Source organism: Lutra lutra, chromosome 15, assembly GCF_902655055.1.
Source record: "Lutra lutra chromosome 15, mLutLut1.2, whole genome shotgun sequence".
Taxonomy (NCBI): domain Eukaryota; kingdom Metazoa; phylum Chordata; class Mammalia; order Carnivora; family Mustelidae; genus Lutra; species Lutra lutra.
In genome coordinates, this window is record NC_062292.1 from 20,650,408 (window position 1) to 20,666,465 (window position 16,058).

The 16,058-nt window shown below is 45.3% G+C and overlaps 1 protein-coding gene across 1 annotated transcript in view; it reads right to left on the bottom strand.

Moving 5' to 3' along the window:
• The window catches only part of NIBAN1 (niban apoptosis regulator 1), a 156,859-nt gene that overhangs the window by 12,056 nt on the left and 128,745 nt on the right, over nt 1–16,058 (bottom strand). The window contains exons 7-11 of the mRNA XM_047705130.1: nt 12,772–12,876; nt 12,177–12,339; nt 6,832–7,019; nt 2,763–2,924; nt 1,133–1,243 (exon numbers count right to left, since the gene is read on the bottom strand). Of these exons, the coding sequence (XP_047561086.1) occupies nt 1,133–1,243; nt 2,763–2,924; nt 6,832–7,019; nt 12,177–12,339; nt 12,772–12,876 (729 nt within the window). The remainder of the gene's footprint in view (nt 1–1,132; nt 1,244–2,762; nt 2,925–6,831; nt 7,020–12,176; nt 12,340–12,771; nt 12,877–16,058) is intronic.

The following is a 16,058-nucleotide window of genomic DNA, read 5'->3' on the forward strand; positions in this document are numbered from 1 at the left end:
TTCATTGATTTGGTTGTCACTGTTTCCTACTACCTGTGAGGTATTAGGATTAGGTCTAAAATTCAGGGGCCACCTCCTAGGCTCTGTGGGATCTTCTGCTCCAAGATACTGTTTAGGGGGATAGGTAGTTAAGAAATTAGTGAACTGAATTTAAGAATTGCTTTAGCTCTAGGCTCACAACTGACTAGCCTGTTGAGCTTAAGTAAGTCACACTAGTTCTTAGTGAGTCAGTTTCCTCATCTTTTAATGGAGACATATTCTGATCATCTCACAAGTCCTTGTGAGGATCAAACAAAACAGGATAGGTTAAAAACGAAAAAGCTTGAAAACTAGATCATGTATGTGCAAACTGCTATTATTAAAACCATTTTGATATATATTCTTAAGCAGTAAGCACATCAAAAACAATTTCAGGGACACCTGGGTAGCTCAGTCATTTGGGTGTCTGCCTTCAGCTCCGGTCATGGTCTCAGGGTCCTTGGATCAAGCCCCACATTGGTCTCCCTGCTCAGCGGGAATCCTGCTTCTCCCTCTCCCACTCCCCCTGCTTGTGTTCTCTCTCTCATTGTCTCTGTCAAATAAATAAATAGAATCTTTAAAAACAAAGAAACAAATATTTCATATGGCAGGTCTCTCTCTCTCTCTCTCTCTCTCTCTCGTATTTCCATTGCCAGGAGATTTTGATTTTTCTAAAAAATGTTGGCTAATTTATATGGGTTTTACTATATTGTAAACTCTTTGAAGAAGGAAGCTGTACCTTGCCTATTTTTACATTTTCTGTAATACCTATCACATCGCTTTGCTTAGAGTGGACAGCCAATAAATATCAAGTGCGATCATTCTATCAAGAACAGGTCCCTTGGAGCGATGGACAAGAATCCCGGGGACCTGTGGTCCCTACGGCTGCCACTAGATGGCAGAGCAGGCACGAAAGTCCTGCCCGACCCCCACCCCACCCCCCCCCCCCCCCCCCCCCCCCCCCCGCGCGGTAGCCATGGCTGCCTCCGCGGGGAAAGGGGGCAGGATTACAAACAGGGAGAGTGAAAGCCAGAATTTGGCATCTTCCACTTAACAAAAGAAGCAGGGGGTCACACTTGTTTTACGCTTCCCACAAAGGAGACACCGGCTTTACCTTTAAGACTCGGAGCTTAACCTTCTCGATGGCGACTGCAGTTTTGGCGGCCTCTCCCTGGAGGTGTGGGGAAAGCAGCTGCTGGAAGGTGAACACCGCGTTCTCCATCAGCTGGAAGCCGAAAGCGACACAGAACAGCGCCTGGTCAGAGGCTGGGGTCTCCACCCGGGGCAGGGAGGGGATGACCATCACAGACCCCCTCCCCAGGCACTAATCTGGGGCCATCCAGGGCAACAGGTCCTCAGTCCCCTACCTAGTTATGAAATAAATGGGCCACCAGTGGGATCCGTAAGAGTCTGGGAACTACACGCTCGCACACACACCTCTGCACGTATGCATACACGTATTTTCCCCTCCTCTCTTCTTCTTATGCTCTGAGCTGCAAAACCCACGGAGGCCATGGGATTGAGAATACCGCCCTCTCCTAGTTTGTAAGTCATCACCCCTGTCCTGGATGAGTCCGTAGGCTTGACAAAGGGAGGTGGGGGGCAACCCCACTTACTCCTTGGCAGCTTTAATCCTGCACTTCCGCTTTTGGGGGGATGCAAACCAGTCCAGCACAGCTCTCTGCGCTTCACCTACCCCCTCACTTCTCTTCCTTGCTCTGCCGGGCTGGAAGGGAGGCCGGGATGGGGTTTGGTGGGCACGGTGGCTGATGTGCCCACGGGGTAGGAAACAGAAACAATTCTGATTTCTCATTCTCTGTATTCGTACCTGTATCGGTTTCACCAGGGTTCAGTATGACTAAAGGGACTTCTGTTAAACCATTGCCCGATTTTGCTCCCCCAGTCCATCTTTAATCCTTCACAACTCGCAGGTAAGGTAATAAGGTGTCTCACTTAATCCGCCCTATAACTTTTAAGGAACAAGTGTTCCTTTCTTCCCGAAGCCTCTGATCCCAAAGCATGCACACACAGCTTTGTCCAGCACTCTCAACACTGTAGTGACCTTATCTGAGCATCTGTCTCCGAGGAGCGGGGGCGTCTGGCACAGCACCCAGCCCCTGAGTGATCTCCCCCCAGGACACCCCTGAAATAGAACTGAGTTCTTCTGGTTTCAGTGGTCACACCCTTCTTCATTTAGAAAGCACTATAATATGGAAAGAATTTGTGCTTCTTTGTGGAGAAAAAGTTCCTTGTGGGGGGAGAAAAGGAAAACTACCAAGTAGACACAAGAGATCCAAATATGAAGCTGTGATTGATTGACTGATTTACTCTTAACCGGGTTAGGGAATTAACGTAAACCGGTAGTTCTCCATTCTGGCTGCGTATTAGAAGCAGTGGGAATGTGGATGGGGGAAATTCCTGGGAGTGGGGCCGAGATGTCAGCATTTCTTAAAAGCTCCCCAGACAATTCTCATGTGCAGCCGAGGTTAAAAGTGCTGGTTTGACAAATCAAGAAATTATCAATTAATGCTACTGGATCTCCCTGAGATTTTTTTTTTTCTTTCTGATGTTCATCAACATGGAAGAAAGATGAAGCCAGATGGAAGGACCAAGGACATCCTCAACTCAGCATGATGACGACAGAAAAGGGCCCCATTGGCCAGAGCTGCACCAGCACCCCAGTCTCGCCTTGTTTCTCTGCTATCTCCATCCTCACCCCCCACAGAGGCCCCGGCCACTCCCACCTCCTGCATGTCGTTCTGTGTCCTCTGGACCACCAGGTCCACGTGGGGGAATCGGAAGCGGCTCTTGAGATCCTGCAAACGCTCCTGGAGCAGGTTGACTTTACTGTAACAAGGTTCCATCTTCATGGAATCCAGTGGAAGATTCATGAGCCGGTCTAGATGCTATGTTTTGGGGAAGGGAAACATTAAAAACCTTCAAATTCAGGAGCAAGATTACATGCATATTCTGTATTACGTAAATACTAAATGATCAAATGTATGTTAGTAGAGTGAATCACTTCTCAGGCCACTAGATTTATGACATTTCAATTGTCTTACTTGCCTCCTTCAGGGGTCCCTGGGGCAGGTCTATCGCTAGGGCAGAGACTGAAAAGAACCCACTGGATGATGGGAGGACCCAGGGAAGCATTTGGGGGCTCCAATCTTAGCTCCTGATGGACTCTGGGCTCTGACTTGCAGACTTTGAGAACTAGGTAGGTAGGTTTTTTGGCACCTGGAATTTCTGCTGGGCTCTGGGGACCTCCAAAGCCTACGTTAACAAAGTCAGGGTGCCCCTGGACCCTGAGACTCTAGGAATGAAGCCAGAATCTTCATAGTTCTCTGAGGCTCTGTCAGGGTTCATGGGGGCTTCCTCTGCTATAGGTTCTCTATGGCGGGTGGTAGGAAGAGACCTGGCCTGGGAGAGGCATCCAGTTAAAAAACTGGCATCCTTGCCCCTCTGGTTTACACAAGCAATGAAGCCATAGGGCTTCCAGCAAGAAGGCAGCAACGGACCTCCTCTGCTAAAGACGTCAGCTTTCACCAACCTACTCTTACACCATGGGTGTCCTTGCCAACAGAATGCTTTCTATTTTCCAAGCTGATTTTCAAATAATTTAAAAACCTGAATCTGGATATCTAGAAGAAACAGGTGGGGTGGGCAGAGAAAGAGGACAGGCAGGTGCTGAAAATGGACGCCCAGGGAGACCTGGGCAGTAACACAGGGTGACTGTGAATTACAGAGGACATGCTGTCTGATTTTCAAGTCACAGAAAAGAGACAAGGCTCGAGTTCTAGGTGTCTCTAAGTAGGAATTCCTAAAGGGCCCATTCCTACTGTGTTTGTAAAGAGAACACATCACTCTCCCTGAGAAGGGAGTTGTGGGGAGCCACACCCAGGTAGAATTAATGATCAAACGCACAGGATCGGGGCGCCTGGGTGGCTCAGTGGGTTAAGCCTCTGCCTTCGGCTCAGGTCATGATCTCAGGGTCCTGGGATTGAGTCCCGCATCGGGCTCTTTGCTCAGCAGGGAGCCTGCTTCCCTCTCTCTCTCTCTCTCTCTGCCTGCCTCTCCATCTACTTGTGATCTCTCTCTGTCAAATAAATAAATAAAATCTTTAAAAAAAAAAAAAACGCACAGGATCAAACTTGTCCCTCCTCACACAACATGAAATGCATCTATTTTTAAGAAATAACAATTAAGCAGACAAGAGAGGAAAAATGGGTTGCTGCTTTGCTCCTACCAGACAGGCCAAAGTTTAAAGGAGTGGTAATGCCTAATGCTGATGGGCATTTGGGGAAGAAAGTCCTCTGTCATACACGGTGGATGGAAATGTAAAATTTAAATCCTTTTTTTTTTTCAAATGCAAATGGAAACATCTGTTAACAGGAGAAATAGTCCCACCTTTCAACCTAGCAAACCTGTCTTGAGAATTCATCACACAGGAATGAAAGCTTCAGAGTATACTCTATGTAGGAAGGTTATTTATTACAGTTTTCTCCATGATGTCAGCAACATTTGGATAGTTGAATAAATCATGGTGCATTCAGACATGAAATATTATGTAGCCATTACAAAGAATGATTCAAAGCTAAAGCAGCTAACTTGAGAGTTTCACAAGGTATTTTTTTGAATAAGAACACTGATAAAGAGTGGGATTTGTAATACAATCCCATTTTTTTAAAAAGCAAAGAATCTGGAAAAAAAACAGCCAATAAATGTGTATGTTTTATAGCTAAATAAGTAGGGGGAAGGCTGGGTAGCTTAGTCGTTAAGCGTCTACCTTCAGCTCAAGTCATTATACCAGGGTCCTGGAATCGAGCCCTGCGTCAGGCTCCCTGCTCAGCGGGAGCCTGCTTTCCCTCTCCCAGTCCCCCTCCTTGTGTTCCCTCTCTTGCTGTCTCTCTCTCTCTCTCTCTGTCAAATAAATAAATAAAATCTAGAGATGCCTGGGTAGCTCAGTCAGTTAAGCAGCTGCTTTCAGCTCAGGTCATGATCCCAGAGCCCTGGGATCGAGTCCCACATCAGGCTCCCAGCTCAGCAAGGAGCCTTCTTCTCCCTCTGCCTGTTGCTCTCCCTGCTTGTGCTCACTTGCTGTTTTTCAATCTCTGACAAATAAATAAATAAATAAAATCTTTAAAGAAAAAGAAAACTACACAAAAAATAAAAATAAATAAAATCTTTAAAAAAAGCAGGGGGAAAAGTACAGAATAGTATAGGCTAAGATTAACACTGGTTACTTGAAGGAAGGTGGGTGGTGGGGGAGGGAGAGAAGGTAAAGGCAAGTTTTTAAAAAAGGTTGCAAAGGAAAAGTTCAAAGTATTTATGAAATGTATCTTGTTTATGTATAGTCACATATTTATGCATGCATAAATAAATAAGAAAGGTAAAAAAAAAAAAGAAGAGAGAGGTATCTGGTTTGATCTAGGGACTGATAGTGATGTGTCCAGTGCAAACCAAGCTGCCTCGTGATGTGTTTCCTGAACGTGAGGGTGCCTCACATCCTGGGGAGGCCTGTGAAACAGAATGCCGGGCTGGAGCCCCCTGAGCTTCTGACTCAGGAGATTGTGGGTGGGGGCCTGAGAATTTGCACTTTTAATAGCTGGGGAAAGACCCTACCGGTCCGGGGACTACACTTTGAGAAACACTGTTTTGATCATGAGTCTGTATTTTTGGAAACAAATCAACAAACAAAATTTATATCAATGAGGATCTATACTTCTATATTTGTATGAACAAGAAACAAGCATGTGAAAACATATTCTAAGTTAGTTTGTATTTGTTAATTCACGGGGTCTGGAGTAGAGGTAGCCTAGAAGTTGGGGTGGACATGGGTTGATGTGGGAAACAAAAGCAAGAGAAAAATTATTAAATTTCCTTGCTACTTAGAGCCCATTGACAAGTCCTTGGAACATGCAGAATGACGTTATTCTAGGGACTCAATGTTAATTCTTCGCTAAGAGCCAAAGCCAATCTATGCCCAATGCCTAGGATCCTGTGAGTCCACTTTAACACATAAACTTGCCTTTGGAAACTTCCTTTATCTCTACCCCCCCAAGACACAAGTTGGCAATCATCCCCCAAGCATGAGACCCACCGATATACATCTGAAGGGTCTCATGACTCAGGTTTTTATAAGACAGTAATAAATGATCCTTTCCTAACAATAGCTAGCCCCTCAAGGTCCTGGAAACTTAGCTTCCAAAATTCCTCAGAGACTTACGCATCCCTAATGTCCTCCCAACGTGAAAGTATATAATGGGGCAGTCCTCATGACCCCGGTGCAGCTCTTTCTGCCCACGGGTCCTGTCCCCGTGCTTTAATAAAGCCACTTTTTTTGCACCAAAGACGTTTCAAGAATTCTTTCTTGGCCATTGTCTTTGAACATTAACATCTTTCCACATCATGGGTGATCAATTTGCCCATATATACTCTCTCTCTATATATATATAATATATTACATATATGTGTAATATATATCACATATATATGTAATATATATTATATATAATATATAATTATAATAATATATAACATATGTAATATTTATACATATATAAAATATGTAGTTTCACTTGCACCAGCATATTATTAGTTTTGCAACTTGAAAACCATTAATAAAGGAAATCAGGTGAACGGATAGATGAATGGGGTGGCTGGCTGAATGGAAGAAATAGATGAATGGATAGAAGGGGGGAGTGGGTAGAAGGGAGGAAGAAAGTAAAGAGTGCACAAATGCAGAAAAAGGCCCAAGGAAAAGGCAACCCCAAGCAGACCATTCACACTCAGTTCCTTGTCTCCATATCTTACCTCCTTAAGCTGGGCTCTGTCTTTGGTGGTCTGAAAATTCTGGCTAAGTTCATCCACCTCTTTTTCAAAGAGTGAGCGCACCTCACTGAATCCTGAACTCACTGGCCCCATGAGCTCCTCCAGAATGGACGCCAAGAACGGTTGCACATTCTCTGCACAGCTTCTTCCTGCGGGCTGGGCCACCATGGCTGAGATAGGAAATAGGCAGAAAACCATCACTTATTATGGGCAAAATTGGGTTCAAAGTCCCTGGAGCCAGGCCAGGGGTGGGCAGTGCCCCAGAGAGCCACTTGTCACGCAAGCTCAAATGAGCAAGACAGACCAGCACAGAGAGTCCTGTGCCAGCAGTCACCAGAAGGGAAAACCATTCCATGTTTGCAGAATTGGAACAAACCATCCCTCCCCTCTCCAAGCTTTCCTCTGCCCAAGGATGAAGTGCACTTTTCTCGCTGGTCCCTGTGATCACGCAATGCCTAACAGAAAACAGAAAATGCTGGCAATCCACCTCTTAACTCTCATCATTATCATTCTGGGTGCATAATTTGTCTTCTAAAAAACACGATTTACTAAGTTTTTAAATTGAGGTATAACATTATATCAGTTTCAGCTGTACAACGTAATGACTCAATATTTGTACATAACAACTTATTAAGTTTTAATTAATTTCTCTAAGAGTTAATCAGCTCATATAATTCAATTCCCCCTTCCCCTCCTCAAGAGACTTTTTAAAAACTTGAACACAGTTTTTTTCTTGAGCGTATAGAAACAGATTCCATTGAAAACAAACACCACCTCACCTCCCACCCCTACCCCCAAGTTTTTTTTAAAAAGGCTATTTTTTCCCATTAATCACAGAAAACATGCATGATGACAAAAATATAGAGAGCACAGAAAAATCATAAAGAGAGATGAAAAGTGTAACCACACTTCCCAGAGGCAAATCCTACTCTTTGATTTAAAAGAGGAAGAACACTGGGGGGCCTGGGGAGCTCAGTCGTGAGCACGTCTGCCCTGCATTGAGCTCGGTTCAGCCAGAAGTCTGCTTTTCCCTCTCCCACTCCCCCGGCTTGTGTTCCCTCTCTCACTGTCTCTCTCTGTCAAATAAATAAATAAAATCTTTAAAAATAAATAAATAAAAGAGGAAGAGCATAAAGTCCGGATAGGACTTGGAAATCTGCATTTTTTTTTTTTAAAGTGCTAAGGTGAAGGTCATGATTAGCCAGGTTTGAAAGCACATGTAGTGAGGGAAAGCTGAGCCGGAAAAGACCTGAGCTTGCTCTGTACACTGGAAGGTTAGCTTTGTGGCGCTGGTAAGTCACCTGGCCCTTGTCACAGTATCACGGAACCAAGAACGGAAGGACAAGCGTACCTGGGTGTTCAATCCTTCCATTTTATACATGGAAAATCAAAGGCCTGGAGATGTCCCAGGGCTTGACCAAAGTCACACCTTAACTTACGGATCAAGGACTACACTTCAAGTGTATTTCTTAATCCTTCATTGGCAAATAATGTGCTTACAGCGAGATGAATGGGGCCCATTCTTCTCTCGGTTTGCAGAAATATCTCACAGGTCTGGAGGATCAGACTGCCCCTTCGTTGGAGAATCTGATATGACTATTCATATTATGAATAACTCACAAATATTTGGTATATAAAATATTAAAGAGGTCATAGAACTGCTAGGGGAAAAAAACCCCTTTTGATTGTATGATTTAAATATGAAATGATCTGTGACTTCTAAAAACGACTGGCTTGATACCAAAATGCAAAATTGTGTGTCAGGAAAATAAAGGACCTTTTTATCAATGAACTTGGAGAGAAGAACTGTTTGAAAAGCGCCTAATAGAAATTTCAGACTAGTCATGAACACAGGTCGTATGCAGTAAAGATTTAGTGGCGGCTGGTGAAGATTCACCTACTGAGTGGGGAGGAAACGGACACAGGCAGGGGCCATGGCGACCCTGCTCTCCTCTGCCTGCTCCCTGCTGATGCCTGTGTGCCAGTGCGGGTTGCAGCCTCCTCTCTGTGCCTTTTTTGTGCTCCTTTCAGCTGGGCCTTCCTTCCTCCTCCTCCTCTGCTTGTGAACATCTCCCTCACCCATTCAAGACCCAGTATACACCTCACCCACGCAGACAGTCGCAGGCCCTTGGAACCACCACCGAGCTCCCTGAGTGGTGGGCCGCCTGTCGCTGCTTCCTTCTGGAGGGCATACATTTGACACCCCACCGGGACATGATCTGCTAACTTCCAAGCGTGTAGAGACACAGTTGTGATAAATATGGACTCACAAACCATCCCAAAGTTAGGGGCGCTGTGGCAGAGCCACAGAGCAGAGGGACAAAGACGGAAAGTGTTGGGATTAGAGGGGTTTGGAACCTGACTCAGTTTTGGAATCTGGGCCAAGTTACTTAATCTCTGCCTCGGTGTTCTTATCGGGTAGGTGGGGATCATGGGATGAATGACTCCTGGCGGTTGGGGTGACGATGACGTGGGCTGACTGTGTTCAGGTGCTTGGAACTGTAGGTCGCCCTCGGGAAGCCCTCACTAGCTGTGAGCCCTCGTCCCACCTGCCGGCATCATCCTTTTTCCCATTAACCAGCAAGAAAACAGCGCTATTGTTATAGGAGCCCGCAGTGTTTTTTGAAGCTGACCTACTTCCTGGCTGGGAACCACAGTGTCCTCAGTTCCTGCTTCTCCAGTGGCACCTTTCCCATCTTTTCCCCCTGTTTCAGAATCTGTAACATGCCTCATATCCTCCTGTTGTGAAATCATGTTGTCTTCTTTGACTCCTCGTAGCCCTTGTATTCAGCAGGCGCAGGATAAATGCTTACTGAAGGAAGAAATACTTGTCGGACAGGACTAAAGATTGGTTGCTTGACTGTCAAGAGTCATTTGGGAGGAAACAGGAAGATCACTGCTTAGTACTCCCAAAGCTCTTTCAAAACCCAAAGCCCTTTACTGACGTAGTCCGAAGTATACAGTTGATCCTTAAACGATGCAGAGGTTAGGGGTGCTGTCCACCCCCCCGTTGTTGAAAATCTGTGTATAACTTTTGACTCCCCCAAACTGAATTCCTAATAGCCTACTGTTGACCAGAAGCCTTACCCATAACATAAACAGTTGACAAACACATATTTTCTATGTTGTGGGTGTTATATCCTGTATTCTTACAATAAAATAAGCTAGAGAAGGGGCTCCTGGGTGGCTCAGTCGGTTAAGCATCTGTCTTCAGCTCAGGTCATGATCACAGGGTCCTGGGATCGAGCCCTACATCCATCAGGGTCTCTGCTCAGCAGGGAGCCTGCTTCTCCCTCTGCCTGCCGCTCTGCCTGCTTGTGACCGCCCTGCCCCTGTCAAATAAATAAAATCTTTAAAAAAAAATAAGCTAGAAAAAATAAAATGTTACTAAGAAAATCATAAGGAACAAAAAATATGTTTATAGTACTGGATTGTATTTATCCAAACCCCCCCATAAGTGGACCTGTGCAGTTCAAACCTGTGTTGTTCAAGACTCAGCTGTACTTTATTGTTTTAAAAGATGGAGAACCAGAGCCTCAGTTAAAATGTGCTTCTGATATTCCCTTTTAAAAAGACTTGATCGTGACTTCCTTTCAAAGTTCCTTTTAGGAGACAAAGACTAGTCTAGGGCAGAGTGTTTTTCCATTTTATGTGGGATATACTGGAGCCACAGAGACTAGGAAAAAGAGAGAGAGAGAGAAATTGGTTGAATTCAGGCGTGACTGGGGAGCTGGGTGCTGGAGGTTTTAAGTTATACAAGCACTTGAATATAGTCAATTCTCCATCAGTTGTGCTAACAGAGGAATGAGAGACATGGAAAATAGTGAACACCTAGTGCTGAGGCTAATCTGTCTGTGCCTTGGAGGGTACGGCATGGACAGACCCGCACGGAAACAGACACGCACCCCCATGCCGCCGTCAAGCCCGCTCTCTACTCTCTCACAGAAGAACCACTGGAAGGGCTCAGAGGAGAGCTGGGCTGCGGTGTGAATGGGGCCGGAAAGGCAGAGCGTAATCCATCAAGTAGACAGCCCCTGTCAGGTGCTAAGTTTCTTGAGTACAGGAACTAGGTCCCCTGTTCATTGCTAAAGCCCCAGCACCTTGCTCAGAAAGCACCTAGTACCTATTTTTTTAAATGAGTGAGCGAGCAGATGAGCAAATGAGTGAAGAATCTGAAAAATGAGGGCGCCTGGGTGGCTCAGTGGGTTAAGCCTCTGCCTTCTGCTCAGGTCATCTTAGGGTCCTGGGATCGAGTCTCGCATTGGGCTCTCTGCTCAGCGAGGAGCCTGTTTCTCCCCCCACACACCCCGCCTGCCTCTCTGCCTACTTGTGATCTCTCTGTCAAATAAATGAATAAATAAAAATCTTCAAAAAAAGAATCTGAAAAATGACAATGTAAGAAGACTGTCGCTAAACCATGCCAGAGGAGTCCATGTGCTTCTCGGAAATGACTTTCGGGGTGCGGTGCTTGTTGGGATGTAGGAATTAACTATACATTTCAGCCGATAACATGTTATCCTGTGGAATTCCTTAGCCGCCCTATCAGGCCTCTTGTGAGGGCACAGGCAACCACTTTTCTGCCAAAGGCCAGAGAGAGAACATGCGTAATCTTGCAGTCCAGGAGGTCTCGGTTCCGATTACTCAGTTCTTCCCTGTAGCATGAACGCAGCCACAGGCAATGCATAATTGAAGGGGCACGGCTGTGTCCCAATAAAATGCTATTTACAGAAATTGTCAGTGGGCTCGATTCAGGTCAGGGCCCACGCTGACAGACCTCAATCTCAGGGACCCTCCCTCCTGATTGCGGAGGAGGACACTAAGGCACATGGAAGTCAAGTGACCCTCCCAAGTACACCTGACCGGCCATGTTGCCCTTGAGACTAGAATCTACATTTATCCACGCTTAGCCAGTTTTCTTCTTGTGAAGAGAAAATCCATTTATTCATCCATTCAAGTATTTGCTGAGAATCTGCATATACCAGGCATGGTACTCAGCCCTGGGTATGCCTGAGTGAAACAGGGACTGCATGGTCCTATTCTTAGACAACTTATGGTGGAGAAGAGGCGCGCATAGAAGCCAATACAATTAGTGTGAGAAGCACCACAACAGGGGTGGTGTGTAGGGCATCAGAATACTCAGGCACCACCACAGGCAAGAAGCAAACTCTCTTTCCTACTGGGGAAGGTCCAGCCCTTGCTAGCATATGACCATTACACCCGGTATCGGCTTTTCCCGATTCTGCCAGTTCAGTTTTCCTCTGAAATCATGAAATATGACTGTGTGTGCAGCTCATTTAGCTGTAAGAGCCTGGATTATCTCCACTGACCTTTGATCTTTCCAATTAAAAAGTTCTTCGAGTTCACGATCTGATCCATGTCTGAACGGATGGTCCCCTCCAGGCCCTTCGTCAGAGCACGGCACTCCTCCTTCAAGGCACTTAATCCTTCTGAAACTTGGTGTCGAACCAGGTTGTAGGCTTCTTCAAGAAGCTGCAACAGAGAACAGCACAGAAATCGGGGCTCTGTCATGTGCGAGCGCCTGCTGGAGTCAAGTAGAGCGGAGAGGGCTAAGCGCAGATTCTCTTAACGTAAACACGACTGCAGGCACACTCATTTTTCTTCCCGGATTTGAGCCTGTTTGGATTAGTCCTCAGAGTCAAGGTGGGCAGTTCTCCACCCAGGGAAGGAATTATTAAAAAAAAAAAAAAAAAAAAAGGAGGATGGGGAGGAGAGAGAAGGGGTGGGGAGGAGGAGGAGGAAGAGAAGAAAGAAGGAAAGAAGGAAGGAAGGTAAGGTAAGGAAGGAATGAAGGAAGGGAGAGAGAAAGAAAGAAGGAAACCAAGAAACTGCCCTAAAAAAAAAAGGAGGGAAAGGGATGTTCATTTTTGAATAGCACAGTCACATAGCAAAGTCATGGCTTACGCCGAGCCAGGCCCTCTTTCTGTCATTCTTCTTCCCCTTCATTTTCGGCAGAAGGTCCGTCTGAAGGGTTGGCAGGAGGTCCTCCATCACCAGGTTACTCAGGATCTGGGGAGAGGAAGACAGGCCCAGAGTGAGTTGGGTGGAGACTGGTCAATCTGAGCATCGGGCCAGCTAACGTTGTCATGATTGGCCGTACTGATCCTGGCAACCTAAGATTGTCCCGGCTACATCAAATCCGTTAGCTGATAGTTTCATTCTGGTTCTGAGGCTACAGAAATCTCAACTAAAGAAAATCTTGGAGGGTAAACATTCTTGAATATCTGCGAACAACGGTAATGTCTGCTAACGGTTCACCATCAGAAGGAAAAATTCCTCATATTCACACTTCTTCAGAAACTAGAAGAATCTAGTGCATTTAAGATAAAAGGCAAAATTTTAATAACGGATAAGAGTGTCATTAGCAATCTCATGACTTGGTTTTGGTGGCTTGAGGTCTTGATGTGTCCTCTGAGACCATCACGCCTCCTCAAGCTCCCTTGGGATCTGTGTGTCTTCATGCTCTTTGTCCCTGCTGTCCCCTGAACCCCACCTCCATCATCCTTAAAATTTAGAGAAAAAATGGAGCAACAAACACTTGGAACAACTGGACATTTAGGGGGTGAGCAGAACATGGGTGAGGGGATCCAAAGTCTTCAGAACTTAAAAAAAAAAAAGTCTGCTCCCAAGTCACTCCTAAAATTTTGGTTGGCTCTGTGAAAATGTGTGTGTGTGTGTGTGTGTGTGTGTGTGTGTGTGTGTGTGTGTGTGTTTTAAATCTGACCATGTTCTCTATGTCCACATATTACAATGCTCCATGTAACACCAACTTCTCCTTCTTTAACCAACCACCTCCCCACGAACTGGAGATTTGCTTTTCAGATTCAGTTTTACTATGAATCTTTTGGGGTTCACAGCATATTTTTCAATATCAGCCTGCAAGACAAGATTTACAAAAGAAAAAGAGTAATTTGGGGAATGGAGAATCATTTGACATCCGTTCTATAAATTTAAAATAATATTTGCACAAAATAATTGACCTCCTTCTCATACAAATTCAAAATAGGCTTTGGGAATTACAGAAGATCTCCTCCTGAGGTCACTGGTCAGCCTCATGCTAGTGAAAATGGTCATGAGCTCACTAGATCTTGCCTTTCACCAAGATCTTGCCTTTCACCAAGATCTTGCCTTTCACCAAGATCTTGCCTTTCACCCTGTTAGAGCAGGGTGGAACATTTTAGCTGAAGGGTCCAGGAGCACACTCCCAGGGTAAAGGTGGGTGAGTCGTCCAATCCCCCTGTGCCTGGGGGCTACTGGGAGAGAAGGCTGCTCAGGTCAGTGTGGGGAGTGGAGTCCTGTCACCTGCGATGTAGAACTTTGTGGTGTGACAAAGATTATAATGGGGATAGGATTTCCCCAAGTCCTGGTAATTCATTGGTGGGAATGTTTTTCTTCCTTAACCATTCTCTGGAAGCAGTCAAGAGGTGAACCAGAATTTTTGAGGAATTTGAGAGGAACGTGATATGTGTGAATTCCATGGAGATTAGCAGGTCCAACAATTAGATTCAAGTAGGTCATTAATAACACGGATCCTGCCCGTGTCCTGCTCAGGGGCGTAAGTCCTTAGTTGGAACATATCTGCCCAAGACTGATGGAAGTGTAGCATCGGGAGAATGAGCTAGGAAAACAAGGAGATGGAGGCGGGACTTAAAATCAATGGGAAGTATTATCTTAGTTGAAAGTGTTAAATTCAGGGTCATAATAATTGCTTAACTCATCCTTTTGCAGATATTAGTTTGAGTCTGAGCATAAGCAATAAGGGGTTGGGAAAGAAGAAAATGTTACGAAGGCCAAAGGAAAAAAAAATACTCCATTTGGGTAGGTCATAGTTTTCTTTTAGTCTTTCCCATATAATATTTCAAGAAATTGAGTTCTATTTTATTTATTTATTTATTTATTTATTTTTTAAAGATTTTATTTATTTATTTGACAGACAGAGAGCACAAGTGGCAGAGAGGCAGGCAGAGAAGGAAGGGGAAGCAGGCTCCCCGCTGAGCAGAAAGCCCGATGTGGGGCTCGATCCTAGGACCCTGTGATCATGAACTGAGCTGAAGGCAGAGGATTTAACCCACTGAGCCACCCAGGCGCCCCACTAGTATATAGATATTTTCACCTTAATCACCTGCCGGCAAATTATCCTAAGATATTTGCTCTGCTTGGACACTTGCCTGACAAATAACCACCGCCACGAGGGCCCCCCAGACTTGCTACGCGAGTCATTACTATGAAGATAATAATTAACAATGCTGAACATCTTCTGAGTACCAGGCCCCGAGGCAGAGGGGGTTAAGACAAAATGATGATCAAATGCTCAGCAGATATGAAAAAAGTGCAAATAAATCCAGTGGTTTAAACAAAAGATGTCATATTCTCAAACTCGGTTATGTCGTGCCATTTCCTACAACTACTTGGTAGCTGTTTTTTGGCTCCTAATCTCTTTTTCTGGTGAGCGTTAGGACAGACGATGCTTCAGCTCCACGCGTGAGGTAACACGGAAGCCTCCCACGGTGGGCCCCAGATGGGGATTTTGGAGCCACGTCCTTCCATTTCCTTTCACCTGCTTCTCCAGGCAGAGCCAGACATGGCTCAAGATGTGTTTCCATCCCAGACTGGCTCTGCGACCTCAGCCAACCTCTCTGAATGTTCCTCCTTTCACTTGGAGGGTGTTGGACAGACATTCCTTGAAATGCCCTTCAGTGCTCACACTTTAGGAGTCTGATTTCCCCATAGATACTCAGACTCCTGGGGGAGCAAAATTTCTCACTGGGTCACTTGGTAATCTCCAGCTTTTACTGATCTCTTCTCTGTTTTTGTTTTGTTTTGTTCTGCTCTCCCACTTAGGGTATTTTTTTTTATACTGCAAAATTAGCACCTTCCTATCACTGCCTGGTGCTAATGCTTTATGATGTCCATATATGTGCAGAGCCACACACAGTTCTAACGCTGCCTTGTTCTCTGGATGTTTCTAGGTATGCCTTGCCTCACCACGATGGCAAGGGATGAGTCATTTAGTTCTCTCGCACCTTCTAGCGCTTCGCACCTATCAACCCAAAACAAAAGGCAGAAGGTCAACAAAAGAAACATGATACTCCATGCGAAGAAAGGATTCATTAAGTACCTGCTTTCAATGGCATCATGAAGGCATGTGAGCTGTCATGAGATTTCAAATGAAAGGAAAGATCAAGCAAGGA